The sequence below is a fragment of the Bubalus kerabau genome, chromosome 6 (assembly GCF_029407905.1).
Source record: "Bubalus kerabau isolate K-KA32 ecotype Philippines breed swamp buffalo chromosome 6, PCC_UOA_SB_1v2, whole genome shotgun sequence".
NCBI classification, from domain to species: domain Eukaryota; kingdom Metazoa; phylum Chordata; class Mammalia; order Artiodactyla; family Bovidae; genus Bubalus; species Bubalus kerabau.
In genome coordinates, this window is record NC_073629.1 from 71260475 (window position 1) to 71286069 (window position 25595).

A 25595-nucleotide genomic window follows, 5' to 3' on the forward strand; every position below is an offset into this window, starting at 1 on the left:
ATTGAAAAGTTTTTGCCGGATATCAAGTCGCTCCAAGTCATACAGAAGCTGCTTACATATCAGATCAAAAATCTACCTCAAAGATTTGAACTTGTATAATAAAGGAGACTTTGTGATTATTATTTTTGTTTTATAATATAGAAGAAGCAGAAAACAATGTCACCAATACAAAACTGTTATACATGTAGACCTTATACTTGCTTGTATAGAAAGTTCACTTTGTAACCTCCTAGATTATTATAGTCACTGTTTTGGTCCCTAATGCTGTCAACTGGATCTGATAAAGACCCTTGATACCATTGTCAGGAAACACGTAGTTGAAGCAAAAAGACTGTTAATCAGGAAAAGATGCCAGTAGAAGGGAAAGTGGAGTGAAAATATAAGTTAACAGGATGAGGCAAGTACATATCAAATAATTCAAATTGTTCATCCATCTGCTAGTCTTAAATCTTATAGTGGAACTCTTTGACTTCTTTATGAAACACAGACTGCCTTTGAGAAAAATCAATATATTTAAAGTTCATTTCACACATATATTTTTTAATCCCAGTTTTGTATATTAATACTTATATTCAATAAATAGCTGAGTTTTTAAAATCATATACCAAAAATGGAAAATATGATTTTAACTATAGAAGATATAAAGAGATATAAGACATAGTCCTTATAGAAAGAGTTAAGATGGATAGTTATTGCACAAGCAGAATTCTCTATGAACTATATGAGTGGATTTTGTCCCAGTTTTATAAGACAGTGCTTCCAGTTATGGCACCAATTAATAATAATAATATTTATAAGTTTGTTGTGTTAAAATCAGAGAATTTGTAATTAGTAGAAAATGTATTGTTTATATTATACAATTACAGTAATAAAAATAGAATATAAATGATTAGATATCAAATTTTAAATTTATATAAAACTTATAAGTAGTCTTCAGAACCATCTCATTGATGGACTTGAGCCTGAATCCCATGAATATAAAATATTTACATCAGATGTAGTGATTTTTAAAATGTCTACAAACCCATTGATACTCTTCTCTTCAAAAAGTAGACCCTAATTCTCCTCCCTTTGTGGAGTAGACTTCGTAACTTAAATATAATGAACAGCATATGACAAAAGAGATGATATGTGACTCACAAGACTTCATCACAGAAGATGTTGTGTCCTGTTCTGGGCTCTCTCTGTTAGATCACTTGATCTGGGGAAAGTCAACTGCCATGTCAGAAGGATACATATATATGCTACAACTGTTGCTTAGTCATTCAGTCTTATCCAACTGTTTGTGACCCCATGGACTATAGCCTGACAGGCTCCTCTATCCATGGAGTTTTCCAGGCAAGAATACTGAAGCTGAATGACATTTCCTCCTCCAGGGGATCTTCCCAACCCAGGGATTGAACCAACATCTCTTCTGTCTCCTATATTACAAGCAGATTATTTACCTCTGAGCCACTGGGAAAGCCCACACATATGTATACCAAGTAATTATTTTGAAAGGCTCACAGACAAGGAACTGAGGCTTTTATCCAACAGCCAGTAAGAAACTTAGACCTTTGTCAATAATCATGTTAATGAGCAAGCTTGAAATGGAATCCTCCAACTCCAGAACAGCCTTTAATTGTCTGCAACCCTAGCTGACATCTTGATTATAATATCGTTGGGAAACTCTGAGCCACAACCACCCTGCTAGGCTACTCCTACATTTTTAATCCAAAGAAACTGTGAAAAAATAAATATTTATTGTTTTAAAGCCTTTGTGTTTAGAGTAATTTGCTAAGTAACAGTAAGCATCTAATATACCAATTTTTAATGATAATCATTTTTAAGTCTTCATAGTCTCCAATAGGAAGTAATTTAGGCTGAATAACTGATAAAAAATATAGTGTTTATAATAATTTAGACATTTCCAATAGTTGATATATTCTGTGCAGGAATTTATTTTCCTATTTCTTTAATTGACAGATATAACCTTGATTGTGTATGTGTGTATGAAAATGTGAATGGACTTCAAATCTAGTTGAATTTGTATATCATCTTACATTTCAAAATTATGATGAAATTCTAATTTACAGAAGAAAAGCCATTTTGCTTCTAGGAAGTATATCATTAAAAATGTGTATCAACCAAGAATGGATTGAAGTATCTGATATATCTGTACAAGTCACCCCTCTATATCTGAGGGCTCCACATCCACAAATTTAACCAACAGGATCAAATATATATAGGGAAAAAAATCCAGAAAATTACAAAATAAAAAGTTTGAATTTGCTAGTCACAAGCAACTATTTTCATAGCGTTCACACTGTGTTAAGTATTTTAAGTAATCTATATATGATATATACAAATACTATACCATCTTATATAAGAGACATGAGCATCTGTGAATTTTGGTAACCACAGGGCCGGGCAGGGTAGGGTGAGGGGTTGTCCTGGAACCAACCCCTTGTGGATACCAAGGGATGATTAGTCTGGATTTGGGAGGCCCTACCCCAAGTCAGCCACACCTTGGGCTATGTGCCATGTTAAGAACCTATTTCATGAGTCTTTTGTCAATAGTACAGCACCACACGCAGTAACTCACAGCTCAAGCACATTTTCAAGTGACAGAAAGCCTCCTGAGCCCCTTTCTATTGCCATGACTGTAGAATAGTGTCAGACAACATATGAACTCGAAAGGCTTTATATAAAATTTATGACAAAAGGGAGCCTAATGGCTGTAGAAACTCCAGTCTGTACCAGGGTGATCAGCAGACCATTTCTAGTGAGACCTCTCATTCTGGTTTGTACATGCCAGCCATCTTGCTGTGTGCTCAGTGTGGCCCTTTTTGAGCATGTGTGCAAGGAGAAGTGGTGAAAGCAAGCTCTCTGGTGTCTCTTCTTTTAAGGACAGTAGTCCTCTTAAAGTGGGATTCCCAGCCATTTTATTTGTTTTTGCTCTGCTTTTTATAGGTCCTTAGTTTTTGTTTCTGTTTATTTCTTCCTATTTTCTTTTTGATTATTCAAATAATTTTTTTAATATTCCATTGTAATTTATCTGTTGGATTTTTAATTTATCTGTTGGATTTATTATAATCTCTAGAGATTAATATAAATACTAAATTTAGCACAATCTATGTACAAAAAAGATCTTAATGACCAAGATAATGGTATGATCATGATGGTATGATGACTCACCTAGAGCCAGACATCCTGGAATGTGAAGTCAAGTGGACCTTAGAAAGCATCACTATGAACAAGGCTAGTGGAGGTGATGGAATTCCAGTTGAGCTATTTCAAATCCTGAAAGATGATGCTGTGAAAGTGCTGCAATCAATATGCCAGCAAATTTGGAAAACTCAGCAGTGGCCACAGGACTGGAAAAGGTCACTTTTCATTCCAATCCCAAAGAAAGGCAATGCCAAGGAACGATCAAACTACCACACAATTGCACTCATCTCACATGCTAGCAAGGTAATGCTCAAAATCCTCCAAGCCAGGCTTCAGCAGTACATGAACCGTGAACTTCCAGATGTTCAAGCTGGTTTTAGAAAAGGCAGAGGAACCAGAGATCAAATTGCCAACATCCGCTGGATCATCAAAAAAGCAAGAGAGTTCCAGAAAAACATCTATTTCTGCTTTATTGACTATGCCAAAGCCTTTGACTGTGTGGATCACAATAAACTGTGGAAAATTCTGAAAGAGATGGGAATACCAGACCACCTGACCTGCCTCTTGAGAAACCTATATGCAGGTCAGGAAGCAACAGTTAGAACTGGACATGGAACAATAGACTGGTTCCAAATAGGAAAAGGAGTACGTCAAGGCTGTATATTGTCACCCTACTTCTTTAACTTCTATGCAGAGTACATCATGAGAAATGCTGGGCTAGAGGAAGCACAAGCTGGAATCAAGATTTCTGGGAGAAATATCAATCACCTCAGATATGCAGATGACACCACCCTTATGGCAGAAAGTGAAGAAGAACTAAAAAGCCTCTTGATGAAAGTGAAAGAGGAGAGTGAAAAAGTTGGCTTAAAGCTCAACATTCAGAAAACGAAGATCATGGCATCTGATCCCATCACTTCATGGGAAATAGATGGGGAACCAGTGGAAACAGTGTCAAACTTTATTTTTTTGGGCTCCAAAATCACTGCAGATGGTGACTGCAGCCATGAAATTAAAAGATGCTTACTCCTTGGAAGGAAAGTTATGACCAACCTAGATAGCATATTCAAAAGCAGAGACATTACTTTGCCAACAAAGATTCGTCTAGTCAAGGCTATGGTTTTTCCGGTGGTCATATACAGTTGTGAGAGTTGGACTGTGAAAAAAGCTGAGTGCTGAAGAATTGATGCTTTTGAACTGTGGTGTTGGAGAAGACTCTTGAGAGTCCCTTGGACTGCAAGGAGATCCAACCAGTCTATTCTGAAGGAGATCAGCCCTGGGTGTTCTTTGGCAGGAATGATGCTAAAGCTGAAACTCCAGTACTTTAGCCACCTCATGGGAAGAGTTGACTCATTGGAAAAGACTCTGATGCTGGGAGGGATTGGGGGCAGGAGGAGAAGGGGACAAGAGAGGATGAGATAGCTGGATGGCATCACTGACTCGATTGACATGAGTTTAAGTGAACTCCGGGAGATGGTGATGGTCAGGGAGGCCTGGCGTGCTGTGATTCATGGGGTTGGAAAGAGTCAGACAGGACTGAGTGACTGAACTGAACTGATATAATGTTGTACCACTTCACAGAGACTACAGAAAGAAGGTATCTAAATAGCATGTATGGTTGCATGAGTTCTGTAGTTTATTTGAACTGCTAGCTTTCATGAATCTTTCATAATATAATTTTTATGTGTTTTGGGCTTCCCTAGTGGCTCTGATGGTAAAGAATCTACCTACAATGCAGGAGACCCAGGTTCAATCCCTGGGTTTGGAAGATCCCCTGGAGAAGGGAATGGCAATCTGCTCCAGTATTCTTGCCTGGAAAACCCCATGGACAGAGGAGCCTGGTTGGCTACAGTCCATAGGGTCGCAAAGAGCAGGACACAACTGAGCAACTAACACTTGGGTTATATTGTTGGCATTGCAAATATTGTGTTTAATTCTCTGGATTGTGTTTTAAGAGTGTTAATATTTTTGTTTTAACATACCTTTAAATATACTTGCTTCTGATCTTTTTCCAAAGTCTTCAGGCCTTTTTTTTTTTTTTTTGCCAGATGTTAAGTTCTTACTCCAATGTATTGACTACTTCTTTCAGCCTCAGTTTCTTTATCTGATAATGGGAATAAAAGTAGTATAGTACTTACCTCATAAGTACTCCAGCTGCACGGCACTGGGTTGGCTGTGAGGAGATACCCCATGTCCAAGGTCAGGAGCAGCGGCTGTGAGGAAGTACCCCACATCCAAGGTCAGGAGCAGCGGCTGTGAGGAGGTACCCCACATCCAGGGTCAAGAGTGGGGCCTGCACTTCGCTGGAGCAGCCATGAATAGATACCCCATGTCCAAGGTTGGAGCAGTGCTGTGCTTCGCTTGATGACTGTGTGGAGACACCCCACGTCCAAGGTCAGAGAAACCCCAGTAAGACGGTAGGCACTGGAGCAGCTATGAGGAGATGCACCACATCCAAGGGCAAAGGAGAAGCCCCAGCAAGACAGTAGAAGGGGCGAATTTGCATTTAGATTCAAACCCAATTCCTACTGGAGACGCTCAGAGGGCTCAAACAAATCTTGTGTGTACCAGGACCCAGGGACCTCACAGAGACTGAGACAGAACTGTGTTTGAGCATCTCCTGTGGAAGTATGGGGCGGCAGTGGTTTTCCACAAGGATAGGAGCTCTGGGTGTGGGTATGGCATAAGTAAGTCCTCTTTAAGGAGGTTGCCATTAACCCCACCATAGAGCTGCCAGAACTTACACAGCACTGGGAAATAGACTCTTGGAGGGCACAACAGAACCTTGTGCACCAGGACCCAGAAGAAAGGAGCATTGACCCTACAAGAGACTGACCCAGTCTTGCCTGTTGGTGTCCGGGAGTTTCCGGCATGGGTTGGTGGTGGCCTACTGCAGGGTTCAGGGCATGGACTGTAGCAGTACATGCATGGGATCTTTTGAGGGAGGTCACCATTATCTTCATTACCTCCACCATAGTTTGGCCCCAGGTAAACAATAGGGAGGGAACACAGCTCCACCCATCAACAGAAAATTGGATTAAAGATTTACTGAGCATGGCCCCGCCCATCAGAACAAGACCCAGTATCCCATTCAGTCAGTCTATCCCATCAGGAAACTTTCATAGGCCTCTTATCCTACTCCATAGGAGGACAGAGAGACTGAAACCACAATCACAGAAAACTAACCAATCTAATCACATGGACCACAGCCTTGTCTAACTCAATGAAACTATGAGCCATGCCATCTAGGGCCACCCAAGACAGACAGGTCATGGTGGAGAGTTCAGACAAAATGTGGTTCACTGGAGAAGGGAATGGCAAATCACTTCAGTATTCCTGGCTTGAGAATCCATGAACAGTAAGAAAAGGCAAAAAGAAAGGACACCAAAAGATGAACTCCCCAAGTCAGTAGGTGCCCAATATGCTGCTAGAGATCAGTGTAGAAATAACTCCAGAAAGAATGAAGAGAGAGAGCCAAAGTGAAAACAAAACCCAGTTGTGGATATGACAGGTGATGGAAGCAAGGTCCAATGCTATAAAAAGCAATATTGCATAGGAACCTGGAATGTTACATCGATGAATCAAGGCAAATTGGAAGTGATCAAACAAGATATGGCAAGAGTGAACGTTGACATTTTAGGAATCAGCAAACTAAAATGGACTGGAATGGGTGAATTTAAATCAGCTGACCATTATATCTACTACTGTGGGCAAGAATCCCATAGAAGAAATGGAGTAGCCATCACAGTCAACAAAAGAGTCCAAAATGCAGTACTTGGATACAATCTCAAAAACGACAGAATGATCTTTGTTCATTTCCAAGGCAAACCATTTGATATCACAGTAATCCAGTAATGCTGAAGAAGCTGAAGTTGAATGGTTCTATGGAGACCTATAAGACCTTCTAGAATTAATTAACAGCCAAAAAAGATGTCCTTTTCATTATAGGGACTTAAATGCTAAAGTAGGAAGTCAAAAAACACTTGGAGTAACAGGCAAATTTGGCCTTGGAATATGGAATGAAGCAGGGCAAAGGCTTATAAGAGTTCTGCCAAGAGAATGCACTGGTTATAGCAAACACCCTCTTCCAACAACACAAGAGATGACTGTACACATGGACATCACCAGATGGTCAACATGAAAATCAGATTGATTATATTCTTTGCTGCCAAATTTGGGGAAGCTCTATACAGTCAGCAAACACAAGACTGGGAACTGACTGTGGCTCAGATCATGAACTGCTTATTGCCAAATTCAGACTTAAACTGAAGAAAGTAGGGAGACCACTAGACCATTCAGGTATGACCTAAATCAAATCTCTAATGATTATACAGTGGAAGTGAGAAATAGATTTAAGGGCCTAGATCTGACAGAGTGCCTGATGAACTGTGGACGGAGGTTCATCACACTAGGAGACAGGGATCAAGATACTCCCTAAGAAAAAGAAGTGAAAAAAAGCAAAATGGCTGTCTGAGGAGGCTTTACAAATAGCTGTGAAAGGAAGAGAAGCAAAAACCAAAGGAGAAAAGGAAAGATATACCCATTTGAATGCAGAGTTCCAAAGAATATCAAGGAGAGATAAGAAAGCCTTCCTCAGTGATCAGTGCAAAGAAATAGAGGAAAACAATAGAATGGGAAAGACTAGAGATCTCTTCAAGAAAATTAGAGATACCAAGGGAACATTTCATGCAAAGATGGGCTCAACAGAGGACAGAAATGGTATGGCCCTAACAGAAGCAGAAGATATTAAGAAGAGGTGGCAAGAATACACAGAAGAACTGTAGAAAAAAAGATCTTAACAACCCAAATTATCACGATGGTGTGATCACTCACCTAGAGCCAGACATTCTGGAATGTGAAGTCAAGTGGGCCTTAAGAAGCATCACTACAAAGCTAGTGGAGGTGATGGAATTCCAGCTGAGCTATCTCAAATCCTGAAAGATGTTGCTGTGAAAGTGCTTCACTCAATATGTCAGCACATTTGGAAAACTCAGCAGTGGCCACAGGACCTGAAAGGGTCAGTTTTCATTCCAACCCCAAAGAAAGGCAATGCCAAAAAATGCTCAAACTACCACACAATTGCACTCATCTCACATGCTAGTAAAGTAATGCTCAAAATTCTCCAACCGAGGCTTCAATACTATGTGAATTGTGAACTTCCAGATGTTCAAGCTGGTTTTAGAAAAGGCAGAGGAACCAGAGATCAAATTGCCAACATCTGCTGGATCATGGAAAAAGCAAGAGAGTTCCAGAAAAACATCTATTTCTGCTTTATTGACTATGCCAAAGCCTTTGACTGTGTGGATCACAATAAACTGTGGAAAATTCTGAAAGAGATGGGAATACCAGACCACCTGACCTGCCACTTGAGAAATCTGTATGCAGGTCAGGAAGCAACAGTTAGAACTGGACATGGAACAACAGACTGGTTCCAAATAGGAAAAGGAGTACATCAAGGCTGTATATTGTCACCCTGCTTATTTAACTTATATGCAGAGAACATCATGAGAAATGCTGGGCTGGAGGAAACACAAGCTGGAATCAAGGCTGCTCAGATAAATGTCAATCACCTCAGATATGCAGATGACACCACCCTTATGGCAGAAAGTGAAGAAGAACTAAAGAGCCTCTTGATGAAAGTGAAAGAGGAGAGTGAAAAGGTTGGCTTAAAGCTCAACATTCAGAAAACGAAGATCATGGCATCCGGTCCCATCACTTCATAGCAAATAGATGGGGAAATAGTGGAAAGAGTGACAGACTTTTTTTTGGGGGGGGGCTCCAGAATCACTACAGATTGCAATTGCAGCCATGAAATAAAGAGATGCTTACTCCTTGGAAGAAAAGGTATGACCAACCTAGACAGCATATTGAAAAAGCAGAGACATTACTTTGCCAACAAAGGTCCACCTAGTCAAGGCTATGGTTTTTCCAGGATGTGAGAGTTGGACTATGAAGAAGACTGAGCACCGAAGAATTGATGCTTTTGAACTGTGGTGTTGGAGAAGAGTCTTGAGAGTCCCTTGGACTGCAAGGAGATCGAATCTGTCTCTCATAAAGGAAATCAGTCCTGAATAGTCAGTGGAAGGACTGATGTTGAAGCTGAAACTCCAATATTTTGGCCACCTGATGCCAAGAGCTGACTTATTTGAAAAGAGCCTGATGCTGGGAAAGATGGAAGGTGAGAGGAGAAGGGGACAACAGAGGATGAGATGGTTGGATGGCATCACCGACTCAATGGACATGAGTGTGAGTAGTCTCCATGAGTTGGTGATAGACAGGGAGGCGTGGCGTGCTGCAATCCATGGGGTCGCAAAGAGTCGGACATGACTGAGTGACTGAACTGAACTTATCTCATATTGGTAAATGAGATAATTTGTTTAAAGGACTCAAAGCAGTTTGACATATAGTAATCATTCAGTAAATATTAACATATTCTTATGATTACTGGTCAGTAATATCTATCTTATGAAGTAATCAATGTAAGTGGTAAAAATATTGCATAAGAAAGTAAGCCCAGCATGTACACATAGTAAGGGCTCAATAGATGATCACATTTATGTTACTCAAGATACAATCTTTTTATAGGTGTTGACTCACATGGGGTCTTTTGAAGTATTGGAAATAGCAGGAGAAGAAGATAAGAAGTGTCTAAGTCCTGTTCAGAAGTTGTAACTTTTATATTTTAAGTGTAGGTTTTTTAAAGGGAATAATGAGAGATATGGGGAATACTGAAAGGAAAATGCAGTAAGAAGTAAGTGCAAATTTATTGTCAATAGCCTTCAAACCAAACTGGAGAGTGTCCTTGAGCTGGCCTGTCCCTAGAAAAAATAGTAGATACATATTTATTGAAAGAATGGACCAGACATTCTTTAAAGTGCTTAGTATAAATTGGTAAACAAAATAGGCATGGTTGTAACTTTCTTGAAGCCTCAGGGGTTTCTTAACCTAAGTTTTAACAAAAATATTTATTATATTTCTACTAAGTCCTAGGCATTGTACTAAGATCTGTATTTAACTTAAACAATGAAGATCACACAGTGTTACTATCCTACTTCTTGTCTATCATTGGGCAGTATCCATGTAGCTAGGGTGGCCATATAATTTTCTTCCAAACTAGGTCACTTCTGAAGCTAACCTTCACTAGGATGGTAGGCATAAAGTGGGACTATCCATGGCAAACCAGGGTGCATACATATACAGGTTTCCTTTACATATAGTGATTTCTTTAGAGATTTACATACAAAGAGTCTGGGAAACATTTTTCCTCCTTAATGTTTGGTTTACCTAGTATATACTTGATAATTATTGATTTTCCAAGATTCTATCTTTAGCTCTCTTGTCTTCCCTTGATTATGTTCATTCAGTTCGGTTCAGTCGCTCAGTCGTGTCCAACTCTTTGTGACCCCATGAATCGCAGCACGCCAGGCCTCCCTGTCCATCACCAGTACCCGGAGTTCACTCAGACTCAAGTCCATCGAGTCAGTGATGCCATCCAGCCATCTCATCCTCTGTCATTCCCTTCTCTTCCTGCCTCCAATACCTCCCAGCATCAGAGTCTTTTCCAATGAGTCAACTCTTCGCATGAGGTGGCCAAAGTACTGGAGTTTCAGCTTTAGCATCAATCCTTCCAAAGAAATCCCAGGGCTGATCTCCTTCAGAATGGACTGGTTGGATCTCCTTGCAGTCCAAGGGACTCTCAAGAGTCTTCTCCAACACCACAGTTCAAAAGCATCAATTCTTCGGCACTCGGCCTTCTTCACAGTCCAACTCTCACATCCATACATGACCACAGGAAAAACCATAGCCTTGACTAGACAGACCTTTGTTAAAGTAATGTCTCTGCTTTTGAATATGCTATCTAGGTTGGACATAACTGTCCTTCCAAGGAGTAAGCATCTTTTAATTTCATGGCTGCAGTCACCATCTGCAGTGATTTTGGAGCCCAAAAAATAAAGTCTGACACTGTTTCCACTGTTTCCCCATCTATTTCTCATCAAGTGATGGGACTGGATGCCATGATCTTCGTTTTCTGAATGTTGAGCTTTAAGCCAACTTTTTCACTCTCCACTTTCACTTTCATCAAGAGGCCTTTTAGTTCCTCTTCACTTTCTGCCATAAGGGTGGTGTCATCTGCATATCTGAGGTGATTGACATTTATCTGAGCAACCTTGATTCCAGCTTGTGTTTCTTCCAGTCCAGCGTTTCTCATGATGTATTCTGTATATAAGTTAAATAAGCAGGGTGACAATATACAGCCTTGATGTACTCCCTTTCCTATTTGGAACCACTCTGTTGTTCCATGTCCAGTTCTAACTGTTGCTTCCTGACCCGCATACAGATTTCTCAAGAGGCAGGTCAGGTGGTCTGGTATTCCCATCTCTTTCAGAATTTCCCACATTTTATTGTGATCCACACGGTCAAAGTCTTTGGCATAGTCAATAAAGCAGAAATAGATGTTTTTCTGGAACTCTCTTGCTTTTTCCATGATCCAGCAGATGTTGGCAATTTGATCTCTGGTTCCTCTGCCTTTTCTAAAACCAGCTTGAACATCAGGAAGCTCATGTTTCACATATTGCTGAAGCCTGGCTTGGAGGATTTTGAGCATTACCTTGCTAGCGTGTGAAATGAGTGCAACTGTGTGGTAGTTTGAACATTCTTTGGCATTGCCTTTCTTTGGGATTGGAATGAAAAGTGACCTTTTCCAGTCCTGTGGCCACTGCTGAGTTTTCCAAATTTGCTGGCATATTGATTGCAGCACTTTCACAGCATCATCTTTCAGGATTTGAATTAGCTCAACTGGAATTCCATCACCTCCACTAGCTTTGTTTGTAGTGATGCTTTCTATGTCCCACTTGACTTCACATTTCAGGATGTCTGGCTCTATGTTAATTAGTTAGTTAGTTAGTTCAGTCACTCAGTCGTGTCTGACTCTTTGTGACCCCATGAATTGCAGCACGCCAGGCCTCCCTGTCCTTCACCAACTCCTGGAGTTCACTCAAACTCATGTCCATCAAGTCAGTGATGCCATCCAGCCATCTCATCCTCTGTCGTCCCCTTCTTCTACTGCCCCCAATCACTCCCATCATCAGAGTCTTTTCCAATGAATCAACTCTTCTCATGAGGCGGCCAAAGTATTGGAGTTTCAGATTATGTTCATAGTTATACCTAAAAAACTCTGTGCTATTGATTCCCAAATGTTTATCTCCCTATCTTTCAGCATTTAGATTCTGTTCATGTACCTTCTTGCTTACTGGACATTTCTAGCAACTAACTTCTGATAAAAGCTGCTGACCTTATATTTTGTAAAAGCAAATTTCATATTTCTTTTTTTCACATCTGCATCTTTGATTATGAAATTATTTTTTCCTGGGAATGCCTCGTTTCCTATTCACTTACCTATACATTTTGCAAGTTCATTATATTTTCCCACATACCCAAAACATGAGCTTTATAATAATACAAATATAAAATAATGTCTCTCCTTAAGAGTAAACTGTTACTTTCTCCAGAACATTTTTGCTGACAACCACCTTCCTGACCCAGATGTCTTTCTTCAGTGATTATTAGGCTCCTGTGTATACTTTTGTTTTAACACATGCAAGAGTCCTTAGAAGTTGTCTCATTTATGTATTTGCCTTCCCCGCCAGACTTACAATTTTTTCTTATACTGTAGAATTCTTGAGAGTCAGCATTATTTTCATTTTTTCAAGACCCTGGATCATAGTACCCACATATTTATTTAACTAAGTCAAATTGAACTTTCTATTTGTAAAACTATAGTCAAAGGACCTGATCTTGTTTTCTCTTTTATAGTTCTGGCACTCAAAAACTGTGCCTGGAAAAAATTCCACAAATCATTCATGTCTTGCCTATAGCAGTTAGAAATGCATGTTAGAAATAGTTGGAAGATTATATTGGGTGAGAAAACAAGTATAAAATCATGCAAGGTTTTGTAGGCTATGGCAAGGAACTTGAATTTTATCATGAAGGCATACATAAGTCATAGATCTTTAAACCCACAATTTTAAGAGATTACTCTGGCTTGATCACTGTGTGAGATGTATGTTGAAAAATGCAGAGACTACTTAAGAAGACATTGCAAATAGTCAAAGTAAGAGTTAATAAAAACCTGAAGTAGGGTGATAGCAAGTAAATGAAGCAAAAAATCTGTTAATTTGAGCTATATTTTTGAGATAAAATCTATAAGACTGATTGATAAAACTAAATAAGCTATTAGGTATTATTTGTTGAGATAGGGAGGGTTAATTTTTAGAGGCAATTGATTACTGGTAGCAAATGAGATCTTTTGAATGTGTTTTGAATGTGCCAAGTTTGAAAAATACATATAAGACTTTCAACTTGAAATGATAAAATTGAGAGTTCTCAGCATAGAAGCTGATATTTAAGGCCATGAGTGATTCACTTCAGCATAGAAAGTGGAGATGGGAAGGGGACATAGTATTAAATCTTCAACCACTCCAGAAATTTGATGAAAAGTAAGAGTCTGCAAACAAAACTAAGAAGAAGTTATCAGAAAGCTAGAAGAAAAATCATGAGAGCTTTAGACAATATAAGGGGGGACAAGATATCTTCATGATACCAGGAGAGTTTTAGAAAATCTAGAAATCATAAAATATGAAAAAATGTTTTTCAAAAAGGACAAGTGATCAACTCTGTTAAATGCCATTGAAAGTTCAAGAAAAATTAGAACAGAAAAAAAAGGTGTCCTTTATACTTACCACCATAGAAGCTTTTGTTAGGGAGAGCTTTAAGTGAGTGAGAACAGTAGAGTTAAAATCCATATATAAATGAAAATGGTAAATTGACGAGTTACTAAAAGGTGAATACAAGAACATAGTACAGGGAGACAACTTTCTCAATAGTTTTCATTCTAAAATTGAATAGGAAAAATGGAATGGTAACTAGAGGGCCATGAGGGTCATTTGTGGTTTTTGCATTGATGGTGATAGAGGTGGTTATGGTTGTTTAAACATGGCTGTGAATGATCCAGTAGAGAGGGATGATAAAGGAGAAAGCTAAGATAATCATAGAAGCAAAGCTACTGGGGGATCGGTCCAAAGCATGTGTGAAGAATTTCAGGGTAGAAGAAGATGCATGACTATACAGACAAGTTTATATATTTGGTTATGGAAACATGAGAGCACTTTTATCACTTGACTTCTATTAATATTTTTCCTATAATGAGTGAGATGAATTATACAGTCTCGAAATAAAATACATATACAAAGAAGGTTTTCCTGTACTTTCTATGTTAAGTGTCCAGTGGATGTTGAGGGGTGTGAAAAAGTACCTTGCTGTCTTTTCCCTATTCATTACTAAATTATATGGCTATTTGAACATAATACCATCGATGGAATTAAAGAGATAAGATAAACTCCTTTTTTTCCATATAAAATATAATGAAAAATAAAAAACAAAAAACAAAAAAACACTCTAACATTGTTCTTACTCTTTGTCAGGCATTGTTCTAATAATTATACATACCTTGTTGGGCTTCTTTATCTTAACTCATTTAATCCAGTTAGAACCCTATAATTGGGAACGCTATAAATTGGGTATTATTATATCCATTCACAGTTATCATACTGAAGTCCAAAGAAGTAAATAACTTGCCTACACCTAGTAAATCCTTGGTGGCTCAGACAGTAAAGTATCTACCTGCAATGCAAGAGACTTGGGTTCAATCCCTGGGTCAGGAAGATCCCACTCCAGTATGCTTCCTGGAAAATTCCAAGGACAGAGGAGCCTGGCAGGCTACAGTTCATGGAGTCACAGAGATTCAGACATGACTGAGCCACTAACACACACACACACAATTTCATAGGCTAGAAGTGAGAGGATTAATACAACTATTTGGGGGAAGGGGAGGAAATTTCCAGAAATTGGGCCACCACTCACTTTTTGGGCTTTTATGATCAGCCTCAGAACTATCATGGTGCCTACAGGAGTGTCATTTAGCTTACTGATGTATTACAGTGAAGGTATAATAAGGCTCAAGGTCTGCTAGAAGTCGAATCTTCAGCCATCTTGGGCCTAGTAGGTTCTAACCAGTTTTTATGTTTCCTCCTGAGCTATGTCATTCTGTTAAAGATTGTTCCCTGCCCCTTTCTCTCCTGTGATAGACTTGCGATTGGTGTCCGGAAGGAGGCAGACAGCCTGGTAGGACTGAGCTCATAACCTGTGGGATCTGATCCTATCTCTAGGTAGATAGTGCTAGAATTAAGTTGAATTGTAGGACACCCAGCTGGTGTCAGAGTATTGCTTGGGAGTATGGGAAAACTCCACCACACACAAATCAGAATTGGTAACCAGAACCTTTAGGAACATTGTGTTTTCTAGCCCTGACCTTTAATTCTTTGCCAACTTTCTCATATCAAGCTATCCACATAAAATTAAATTTATGCGTAAAAGTGCCTTTTCTAGGTAGTCATTCCAGACCATACCCTGCTTGCTCTAGACTTGAAATTCTGGCTTTCATCCCTCTGAGTCTCTAGTGCCTTGCTATGGACTCAACCCTTAATACTTATTTCTGGACACTTTGGCTTTGTATCCTGGTGGATTACTTTTTCCACTTGCTAGCTCTAGAATCTGCTTCCTTTTCTAATGTTAATATTCCTGAGGCCTTTAGTGACAATCCTACCTGTCCGCTTCTTTCCTACTGCCTGACTAGCCCACAGGCTCTGCCATTCTTCATGGCCACCTTAACTTCCATAAATGCTCCACCATAAAATTTGGCATTATGACATATGAAACTTTAAAAGAATCTTCTATTAGAAGATGAAAAGATTAGAAAAGATAGAACCCTCATAGATGAGAATAAGCAGTGATGCAGTTTTAATAGAGAGCAATAATCAATCAAATATGGGAAACATTTTTTCTGAAGATTAATCAGCATTTTTTTTCACCTTTTTCACATTTTTTTCACCACCTGAGCCTCACTTCATCCACCAGCTTGTCATAAAATAAATAATGAACAATAATGTGACTCATTTAGATTGATATATTGGATGGGTTGGCTATGATAAAAAAAATAAACCTAGAAATGTATGTTGATCAAACATAATTGCCTTTTATTTCTGGCTTCCATAAGAGTCTAAGTTGGATAATCCTGGTCACTGAGTACTTCTTTGAAAAATCAGATATTCAGGGAGCCAGAGTCTGTTGATCTACCATCTTCTAGCACTTAATCCTCAACTCTGTGCAGTGGGTCAGAAGCAGAAAGAAAATACAGAAGAAGCACATTTATGTCTTAATAGCCTTGGTCCAGACATTACCCATATAACTTCTATGCACACTGTCCTGGAGAAGACTTAATCTCGTGGCCACACATAAGAATAGAGGAAGCTGAGAGATTTTGTTTCTTTGCATGTTCAATGAAGAGAAAAACAATTTTGATGGCAGCTATTAGTTCTCACTAGAGTTAAGAAAAATAAGGTAAAATGAATGACAAAGTCTTTTACAAATGTGAGATAGTAATTATTGTTGTTTGGTTGCTAAATCACATCTGACTTTGTGTGATATCACAGATGGCAGCCTGCCATATTCCTCTGTCTATGGAATTCTCCAGGCAAGAATACTAGAGTGGATTGCCATTTTCTTCTCCAGGGGGTCTTTCTGATCCAGGGATTGAACCCACATCTCCTGCATTGCAGGTGGATTCTTGTACTACTGAGCTACCAGGGAATCCCAAGATAATAATAACTATATGTAAAAATGATATGTATAATTACATACTTAGTATAAGATAAAATGCTGCTACTGAGTCAGAGCAAGTTAAATAATTGTGAGAAATAATAAAGGAAATACAGTAATCTCTGTATTTCTTTGTTAAAATGTTCCAATAGTGATTTTTCTCTCCAAAATCATGATTAAATCACAAACTGAAAAGGAATATCAGTTGGGGAAATGTTTCTTAATAAGGTAAATAGTAGGTTCTTTTCAACTTTATTAATGTAGCTTTCAAAACATTTGGGACAGAAAATAAACTGTGCTTAACACTTGTGTAATGGATTATATTTGTCTGTTGTGTGATGTAGGTCAGAAAGAGTCTGAAGATGAAACTGAGGATGAAGAATTGGATGTCAGTTTTAGGATATCAGTGTTCAAACTACCCATACATACTTTAGATTCATTGAGATATGCTGCACTATTGAGAGCAAGAGAACAAGATTATTTTCCTACGTATGCCCAGCCATTTTCTCCTGATCATCAAAAACCAGTAGTTAAAATAAAAGACATGCTGATGGGAAAGAAAATAAGAAGAGAGTTTTTGGCAACACACAGAGCTGGTATGAAACTCCAACCACTTTGTGATGTTGATAAATATTTCTCAGAACAAAAGAAGCAGGAAAGCAGTAAAAATAAAGTAACAGCTGTAAGCATGGCACAAATGGCCCAAGAACGAAGTAGAATAAATATTAGAGAAAATTTAAATAATAAAATATATGCTACACATAAACTGACTGCAAGAGATGATGAGATAATTCAGGATGGTTTACAACAACTTTATCAGGATAGATCCAGCTACCTTGAGAAACTTAAAGAGAGAAGAGCTCAGTTCCTGGAAGAAAAAAAACAAAAGGCTAAAGACCGCTTATTAATTCAGAACCTAAATAATGAGCGCACTCTTTTGACCAAAGGAATGATTGCAATTGACAGATTGAAGAATAAGCAGGCTGCCTTGAAAGAGAAAAGTCTGATTGTTCAGCAAAAACTGGCAACTGAAAAGTACCAAAGGGATTTACTTAAACAAATGAAGGAAATTAGGTAGGTACAGTTTTTATATAATAGTAGCTTTCAAGTTGTCAGGGAGGAAGAAATTTGCCTCTGCCTTCTAGGTTCTCCTGGCTGGTTTAAGAATTAAATTGATATAAAGACAGAGTAATGGGAGAAAATCAAACAAAAGTTTAATAACATCTATACATGGGAGAGACCCAGGAAAACTGAGTACCCCCCAATAGCTGAAGCCATCACCATAAATATCATCTTCAGCTAAATATAAAAGGAGATATTGGGGACAGAGAACCAATTATGAGAGGTAACCAGGAAAAGCACAGTTAAAAAAGGTAAGGTTGACAGATCTCAGTCATTGTCTTGGCCATTAAGTTTCTAGAGGTTTGGTCATCCACCTCAACTTAGAGTTGTAGGAAAGCTCAAAGAGATGGAAAGACACATATAATACTAAAGGGTACACAAGACAGGACCCTGGTGATTTTTTTTACCCTTTCTTACCCTTGTATATTCTTCACACAGGTTTGTTCATTTGTTTTTTCTGATATTAGATTGAGGCTTGTCAGCCATTTTTATCCTGGTGATATTTTAAGTGGCCAAACCATGAATACATATGTTTAAGGCTTATCTAGAAATACATAAAGATCATGAAAGTGAAAAATGAAAGTGTTAGTCCCTCAATCATGTCTGACTCCTTGCGTCTCCATGGACTAAGCCCGCCAGACTCCTCTCTCCATGGTATTCTGCAGGCAAGAACACTGGAGTGAGTCGCCATTTTCTTCTCCAGGAGAACTTCTTGACCCAGAGATCAAACTCCAGTCTCCTGCATAACTGCTTATTTCATTTACATTTTTAAATGCTATTGTTTTCAAAAGTCGTCTGTACTACAAAGAAGTATAAAATAAAAAGAAAGCATTTGTCTTTTCCTCAGTTCAGTTCAGTTGGTCAGTCATGTCTGACTCTTTACAACCCCATGAATCGCAGCATGCCAGGCTTCCCTGTCCATCACCAACTCCCAGAGTTTATGCAAACTCATGTCCATCGAGTCGGTGATGCCATCCAGCCATCTCATCCTCTGTCGTCCCCTTCTCCTCTTGCCCCCAATCCCTCCCAGCATCAGGGTCTTTTCCAATGAGTCAACTCTTCACATGAGGTGGCCAAAGTACTGGAGTTTCAGCTTTAGCATCAGTCCTTCCAATGAACACCCAGGACTGATCTCCTTTAGAATGGACTGGTTCGACCTCCCTGCAGTCCAAGGGACTCTCAAGAGTCTTCTCCAACACCACAGTTCAAAAGCATCAATTCTTCGGCACTCAGCTTTCTTCACAGTCCAACTCTCACATCCATACATGACCACTGGAAAAACTATAGCCTTAACTAGACAGACCTTTATTTGCAAAGTAATGTCTCTGCTTTTGAATATGCTATCTAGGTTGCTCATAACTTTCCTTCCAAGGAGTACACATCTTTTAATTTCATGGCTGCAGTCACCATCTGCAGTGATTGTGGAGCCCCAAAAAATAAAGTCTGACACTGTTTCCACTGTTTAACCATCTATTTGCCATGAAGTGATGGGACCAGATGCTGTGATCTTAGTTTTCTGAATTTTGAGCTTTAAGCCAACTTTTTCACTCTCCCCTTTCACTTGCATCAAGAGGCTTTTTAGTTCCTCTTCACTTTCTGCCATAAGGGTGGTATCATCTGCATATCTGAGGTGCTTGATATTTCTCCCGGCAATCTTAATTCCAGCTTGTGCTTCTTCCAGCCCAGCATTTCTCATGATGTACTCTGCATAGAAGTTAAATAAGCAGGGTGACAATATATAGCCTTGACATACTCCTTTTCTATTTGGAACCAGTCTGTTGGTCCATGTCCAGCTCTAACTGTTGCTTCCTGACCTGCATATAGGTTTCTCAGGAGGCAGGTCAGGTGGTCTAGTATTCCCATCTCTTTCAGAATTGCCCACAGTTTATTGTGATCCACACAGTCAAAGTCTTTGGCATAGTCAATAAAGCAGAAATAGATGTGTTTCTGGAACTCTCTTGCTTTTCCCCTGATCCAGCAGATGTTGGCAATTTGATCTCTGGTTCCTCTGCCTTTTCTAAAACCAGCTTGAACATCTGGAAGCTCACAGTTCACATATTGCTGAAGCCTGGCTTGGAGAATTTTGAGCATTACTTTACTAGTGTGTGAGATGAGTGCAATTGTGTGGTAGTTTGAGCATTCTTTGGCATTGTCATTCTTAGGGATTGGAATGAAAACTTACCTTTTCTAGTCCTGTGGCCACTGCTGAGTTTTCCAAATTTGCTGGCATATTGAGTGCAGCATTTTCACACCATCATCTTTCAGGATTGGAAATAGCTCAACTGGAATTCCATCACCTCCACTAGCTTTGTCTTTTCCTAGTTAGAAGCAAATTTATAACTATTTACTGAGGTACTTTATATCTTTTTAAGTATGAAAAACATTTTATATTTTCTCCTCCAAAATTTACAAATATTTTCCTTAATGTATACCATGTTGGGGAGGGGGAGAAAGATTTTGGAAACAAATTTTTATAATTTAATAGAAAATATATTTTGGAGGAACGAATGAAAAGAGAATGAAAGCTAGCCTATTATATCAAAATACAAGTCTAGCACAAATCAGTGTTAAAGAAAATTTAATCAACTTAGTTTTATTACAGAAAATTTAATATCTGGCCATCATTAATTTGTAGAAGATATAGAGTCAAGTAAGCTTCCTGATGTGTATTAACTGAATTATCTCTTCTTGTAAGCTGCTGCAAAGATATCTTTGAAAGCACACAGGAATAAGGCAATGTTCTGATTATGTCAGTAATGTTTCCTAAAAGGCACTATGAGTCTTATTATAAACATTTTCAAATAAAGATTGAGTATCAATGTGCAGAAAAGAGCTGTGACTCAAAAAAGTAAAATCTGTGTAAAGATTTCAGAAGTTTTTCACTTCTTTTTTTGCCAGTTGAGTCTTCATTAATGTATCAAACACCACTAAAAGCATTCTAATGAATCTCAATAGCTAACAAAGTCATTACTGGGAATATAGCTTCATGATCCTGTTCTGGAATGAGGAAAAATGAATGAAGAAAGGGGAACTGCAAAGTCTAGTTTAGGAAGTTGATAAAATACCCACAGGAGTGTTAAGAATGAATTTAAAAGAGTCTTTAAAATGAAAGAAGTTCTGTATCAGGTAAAAGCCTGGTCATAAGTTTCCCCAAATATTCTTGTCCCTACTCTAAAAAAAGTGATGACACCGCTCAGGGCAGAGCAGTGTTGTGCCTTTTTAGAGTAGAGTACCATTTAGCTTGCAAGATCTGGAACCTAAGGCAGTTATCCAGTTACATCATCTTCTTCTTGTCCTTAATTTTTGTCATCAGTTGACCTCCTGTCATTCCCTGTAGTCTTTCTATGTTGATGCATGAAGCTTTCCTTTATCCAGCTTCTGCCTTTATCACAGTTAACTTTGGAATTCATAAGAACAATTCTCTTAATTGCCTAACCTAAACATTTTTGAATCCCAACAGCCTTTTAACTCATTTCCACAATCATACAAGTGCCCCCTTATCTCTTGGAACTGCCCCACCTCTTAAATTTTAAATTCCTGTATATTTATTTATGACTAAAATCTTTTATATTTTCAATTCTTTTTTTCCTTTCCTTTCCCCACATGTATTCTTCAAATATATTATGACACTCACCCCTCAAATAACCCTTCTTATAGACTTTCTAATGTAGCTTCCTGGAATATTACATTGAATTCTTTTCCCCATTTCATCCAGTGTCTCTGATGTCCTTTCCTTTCATTGCCTCCACCAGGCTAACTACCTCAGCCCGTACGTTGGAACAGTCCAATTATGTCTCTTCATTTTTTGTATTCAGGTAAAAATGGCTGGAAGGCATCAGTGACTTGTAAATTTATGCTGATTTCAATTCTGTGGCCTCCAACTTTAGCAGTTCTCTCAAGTGCTTGCTCTTTGTCTCATTACCCACAAAAGATTTCAAACTTCATCAGCTATAGAGCTTCCTATGCAAATACCACCTCTGACCTTTCCTCCGCAGCAAGTCACTCACTTTATCCCAAAGGAATTTTAGTCCTTCAAGGTTGAATTTGTTTCACTTTCTCTTGCACTATTATAAAATTCTGTGTGCATGCATCCTAAGTCACTTCAGTTGTATCACAACTCTTTGCAACCCTATGGACTGTAGCCCACCTGGCTCCTCTGTCCACAGGATTCTCCAGGCAAGAATACTGGAATGGGTTGCCATGGGGATCTTTCCAATCCAGGGGTCAAACCCACATCTCTTAAGTCACCTGCATTAGCAAGCAGGTTCTTTATCACTGGCACCACCTGGGAAACCCATAAGATTCTATATATCCTATATTTATCATTTCATTTTGTACTGTCTCAAGATTAGGTTCCTATTTTCCTGTTAATAATTCCTCTATTTTTGCTCTTAGTTAGTCTTGAAATGGGTAATGCAAGACCTCTGTGCTAGGCAGAATTATGGCCCCCAAGAAGATACCATGCCCTGATCCCTAGGACTATGAATAGGATAAGATACGGGAGTGGGTAGCTATTCTCTTCTCCAGGGGATCTTCCCATCCCAGGTCTCCTGCATTGCAGGCAAATTCTTTACCATCTGAGCCACCAGGGATGTCCACTGTTGTGGGGGGAGATGGAATTTCCTCTTTCCCCATTAGTTCCTTTTGGCTGGCGATTAAAATAGCATAAGACAGATTGACAGGAGAAAATCAAATTACATGTACAAAGGGAATCCACATAAGTATGAAGAATTCCAAAGACATCAAGGCAAATACACCATGACTTGCCTTGATGTCTTTGGAAATCTTCGTGTGTGTGTGTGTGTGTGTGTGTGTGTGAATACACATATACATACTCTAGACTGAGGAGAAGAAGGTAGGGGCTGAGGTTTCAAGGAAGTAAGGTCATTCACAGGAAGAGCCAAAAGAGTTAATGTTTGATAAAAAATGTTTACAAGGCCATCCAAAAACAATAGTTGCAGACTAAATTTTGATCAAATGGGCTTTGCTAGGTTCCTCCCTGTCTACAATATATAACACTTTATTCTAGTTATCTATGGTGACAGCTTCTTCCTGGAACATACCCTCAATTTTAAATTCTTTTAGGCAATAAGGGGAAAGTTCAAAGATTCTTTTGGGCCTAGATGGTTTTTAGCTCAAAATAATTCTGGTACCAGAGTGGCACATCTTGGGAAACCTGGCTTTGTCCCCATCAATACTATACTGTGGATGTGCTACCTTATGTGGGAAAGGGACTCTGCACCTGTAATTGAGGTTTGACCTTAAAATAGGAAGATTATTCTGGATTCTTCAGGTGGGCCCAATATATCTCATGAGTCTTTAAATGCAGAAGCAGAAAAGAAAGTCAAGAAACTCAAGTAGAAGGAAGATTTGACACGACATTGCTGACTTGAAAATGAGAGGAATCATATAGGAAGAATGAGAAGGAAATGAATTCTGACAACTAGCTATCTTGGAAAGAGGACCCCAAGACCTGAATGAGACCCATGGCCATGGTTAACACCTTATTAAATGTTGGGTACACCAGGATTTTAAATGCATTAATTCATTTAGCCCTTCACTAAATCCTATGAATTGAATTATTCCCTTTTAAAAGATGAAGAAAATGGAAGTAGAGAGAACTTAAGTAATGTTCAAAATCATGTGGTCAATAAGTTGCAGACTTTCTAGACTTAGGCCTCTCTTCCACTCTCCAAATCCACATTTCTGAGTATACCTAAAAACAAATATATGTATAATGATATATATTTCATTTATATATTCATATACCTTTATTTCTCTTTACCTTCTGTAAGTGTCTCATAATTATACCTTATTTATCTTTGTTTCAAGCATCTAGGGATAGTGCCAACCCTTATAGTATATAACTCTTGAATGAATGAGTATTAATGAAATAATTCTCCTAAGGCTGATGGCATTTCTCAGGTTTGCCTGAGAAATCTGGTTCACATTTCTCTAACATAGTAAGAGTCTTTATTGGTCTGCTAGGGCTGCCATAGCAAAATATCTCATATTAGGTTATTTAAGCAACAGCAATTTGTTTTCTCAAGTTGTGGAAAGTAGAAGTCCAAGATGAAGATGTTTTTAGGTTTGGCTTCCCCTGAGGCCTTTCTCCTTGGTTTGAAGATGGCTACCTTCTCACTGTGTCCTCACATAACCTTTGTTTTATGTGTGTGTATCACTGATGTCCCCTCATATTCTTATAAGAACACCTCTAAAAGACCTTTCTTCAATTACAGTCACATTCTAAGGTACTGTGGGTTAGTATTTCAACATGTGAATTTGTGGAGTACTGTCCACAGACAGAGTCCTAGATAGAGCTTGGATTTAGTGAGGCTTAAGTAAAAATTCTGCAAATCATGCTAGAGTCTATTTAGATGCCACTTTGGGAATCTAAGCCAGTGTTTTTAAGAATTCTCAGTTACAGCTAATAGAAAAGTTAGAAATATTAGCCAAAAATGAATATTATTTAATGATATAATAAAATTTTATTCAGTAAGTGGAGCTTTATCTTTCTCCCATTTGTATGTATCTATTTTGAAGATCTAATTATAGTTACAGTTTGATTGATTGTTATGGTTTTAGCTGTTTAAAAGTATCTCATTCTGTTACCTTTCTTTTTTCTTAGGGCTCAAGAAATACATAAAAGACACTGTGAAGAAAAGTTTGTTTATGATATGATTGCCTTTCAGAAAGCTTGTGAAAGACTTCAAGATGCTAGAACAAAAGCTGCAATTGTGAAAAAGAATTTAGTCACTAAGGTTCCTGATGGAATGACAAAGTGAACTGAAGCCAGATCACATTCTGTGGTCATTTTGAATTATTGCCATTGTTTAGTTAAAGGACTTTGAAATAATGCTGTGAAAGAAAAAGTGCTTTATGTCACAAGATTGATTTGTATGTATATCTTCTAAAATATAAAGAAAAATTAAAATGTATATCTTCTTGATCATAATTTAACTTAAATTAGGTTGACTTGGCACACCTAAAGATTCCTTATATATCTCGATATCCAGGGAACAATGAAAGCTGACTTAATTTATTGCAGGAATTATTGCAAAGCCATTACTTTTATTATTTCATATCATGAGTTCAGCAATTTGTAATCTATTTACAGCTTCTATGGCAAACTTTGAATAGTTTTTGTGGTCCCAGCTGTTGACTTTTATTAAGACACTGTATTCTTTGATCAGTTTCATAGCCTGCTTTCATATATTAAATTATATTTCATGTTTATTTTATTAAAACAATTTCTTTTTTCAAAATAAAAGTTTCACCATTATATTGGTGACTTGTGTTCTTATAAGAATTCAGAAAATATAAATTGAAAAGGAACATTAAATATTTGTAATAACTTCCTAGAAGACTGTAAGATTTTGTATATTTACTTTTGTTGTGTTAGCCTTCACTTATATAGGGAGCAAAGGAGAGAGTTAGAGAAAGGACACATATAATTAAGTAACTGCAATTATAAAGTATCCAGAAATGGTATATAATCATTTTAAGTGTATGTAATATATCAAGATTTCCGGGAGAAATATCACTGCAGATGGTGACTGCAGCCATGGAATTAAAAGACACTTACTCCTTGGAAGGAAAGTTATGACCAACCT

General features: G+C 38.2%; 1 protein-coding gene and 1 long non-coding RNA gene across 2 annotated transcripts in view; one reads left to right on the forward strand and one right to left on the reverse strand.

The window, feature by feature from the left end:
* The window catches only part of LRRIQ3 (leucine rich repeats and IQ motif containing 3), a 216186-nt gene extending 191419 nt beyond the window's left edge, over positions 1 to 24767 (forward strand). Inside the window, exons 7-8 of the mRNA XM_055585477.1 lie at positions 17205 to 17934; positions 24611 to 24767. Coding sequence (XP_055441452.1) covers positions 17205 to 17934; positions 24611 to 24767 — 887 coding nt within the window. The remainder of the gene's footprint in view (positions 1 to 17204; positions 17935 to 24610) is intronic.
* LOC129655262 (uncharacterized) lies at positions 1101 to 6131 on the reverse strand. Its single transcript, XR_008715853.1, has 3 exons — positions 5335 to 6131; positions 5130 to 5251; positions 1101 to 1201 (listed from the first exon to the last, which is right to left on the reverse strand). It is a non-coding gene; the product is annotated as an uncharacterized LOC129655262 (long non-coding RNA).
* Positions 24768 to 25595: the final 828 nt, after the last annotated feature.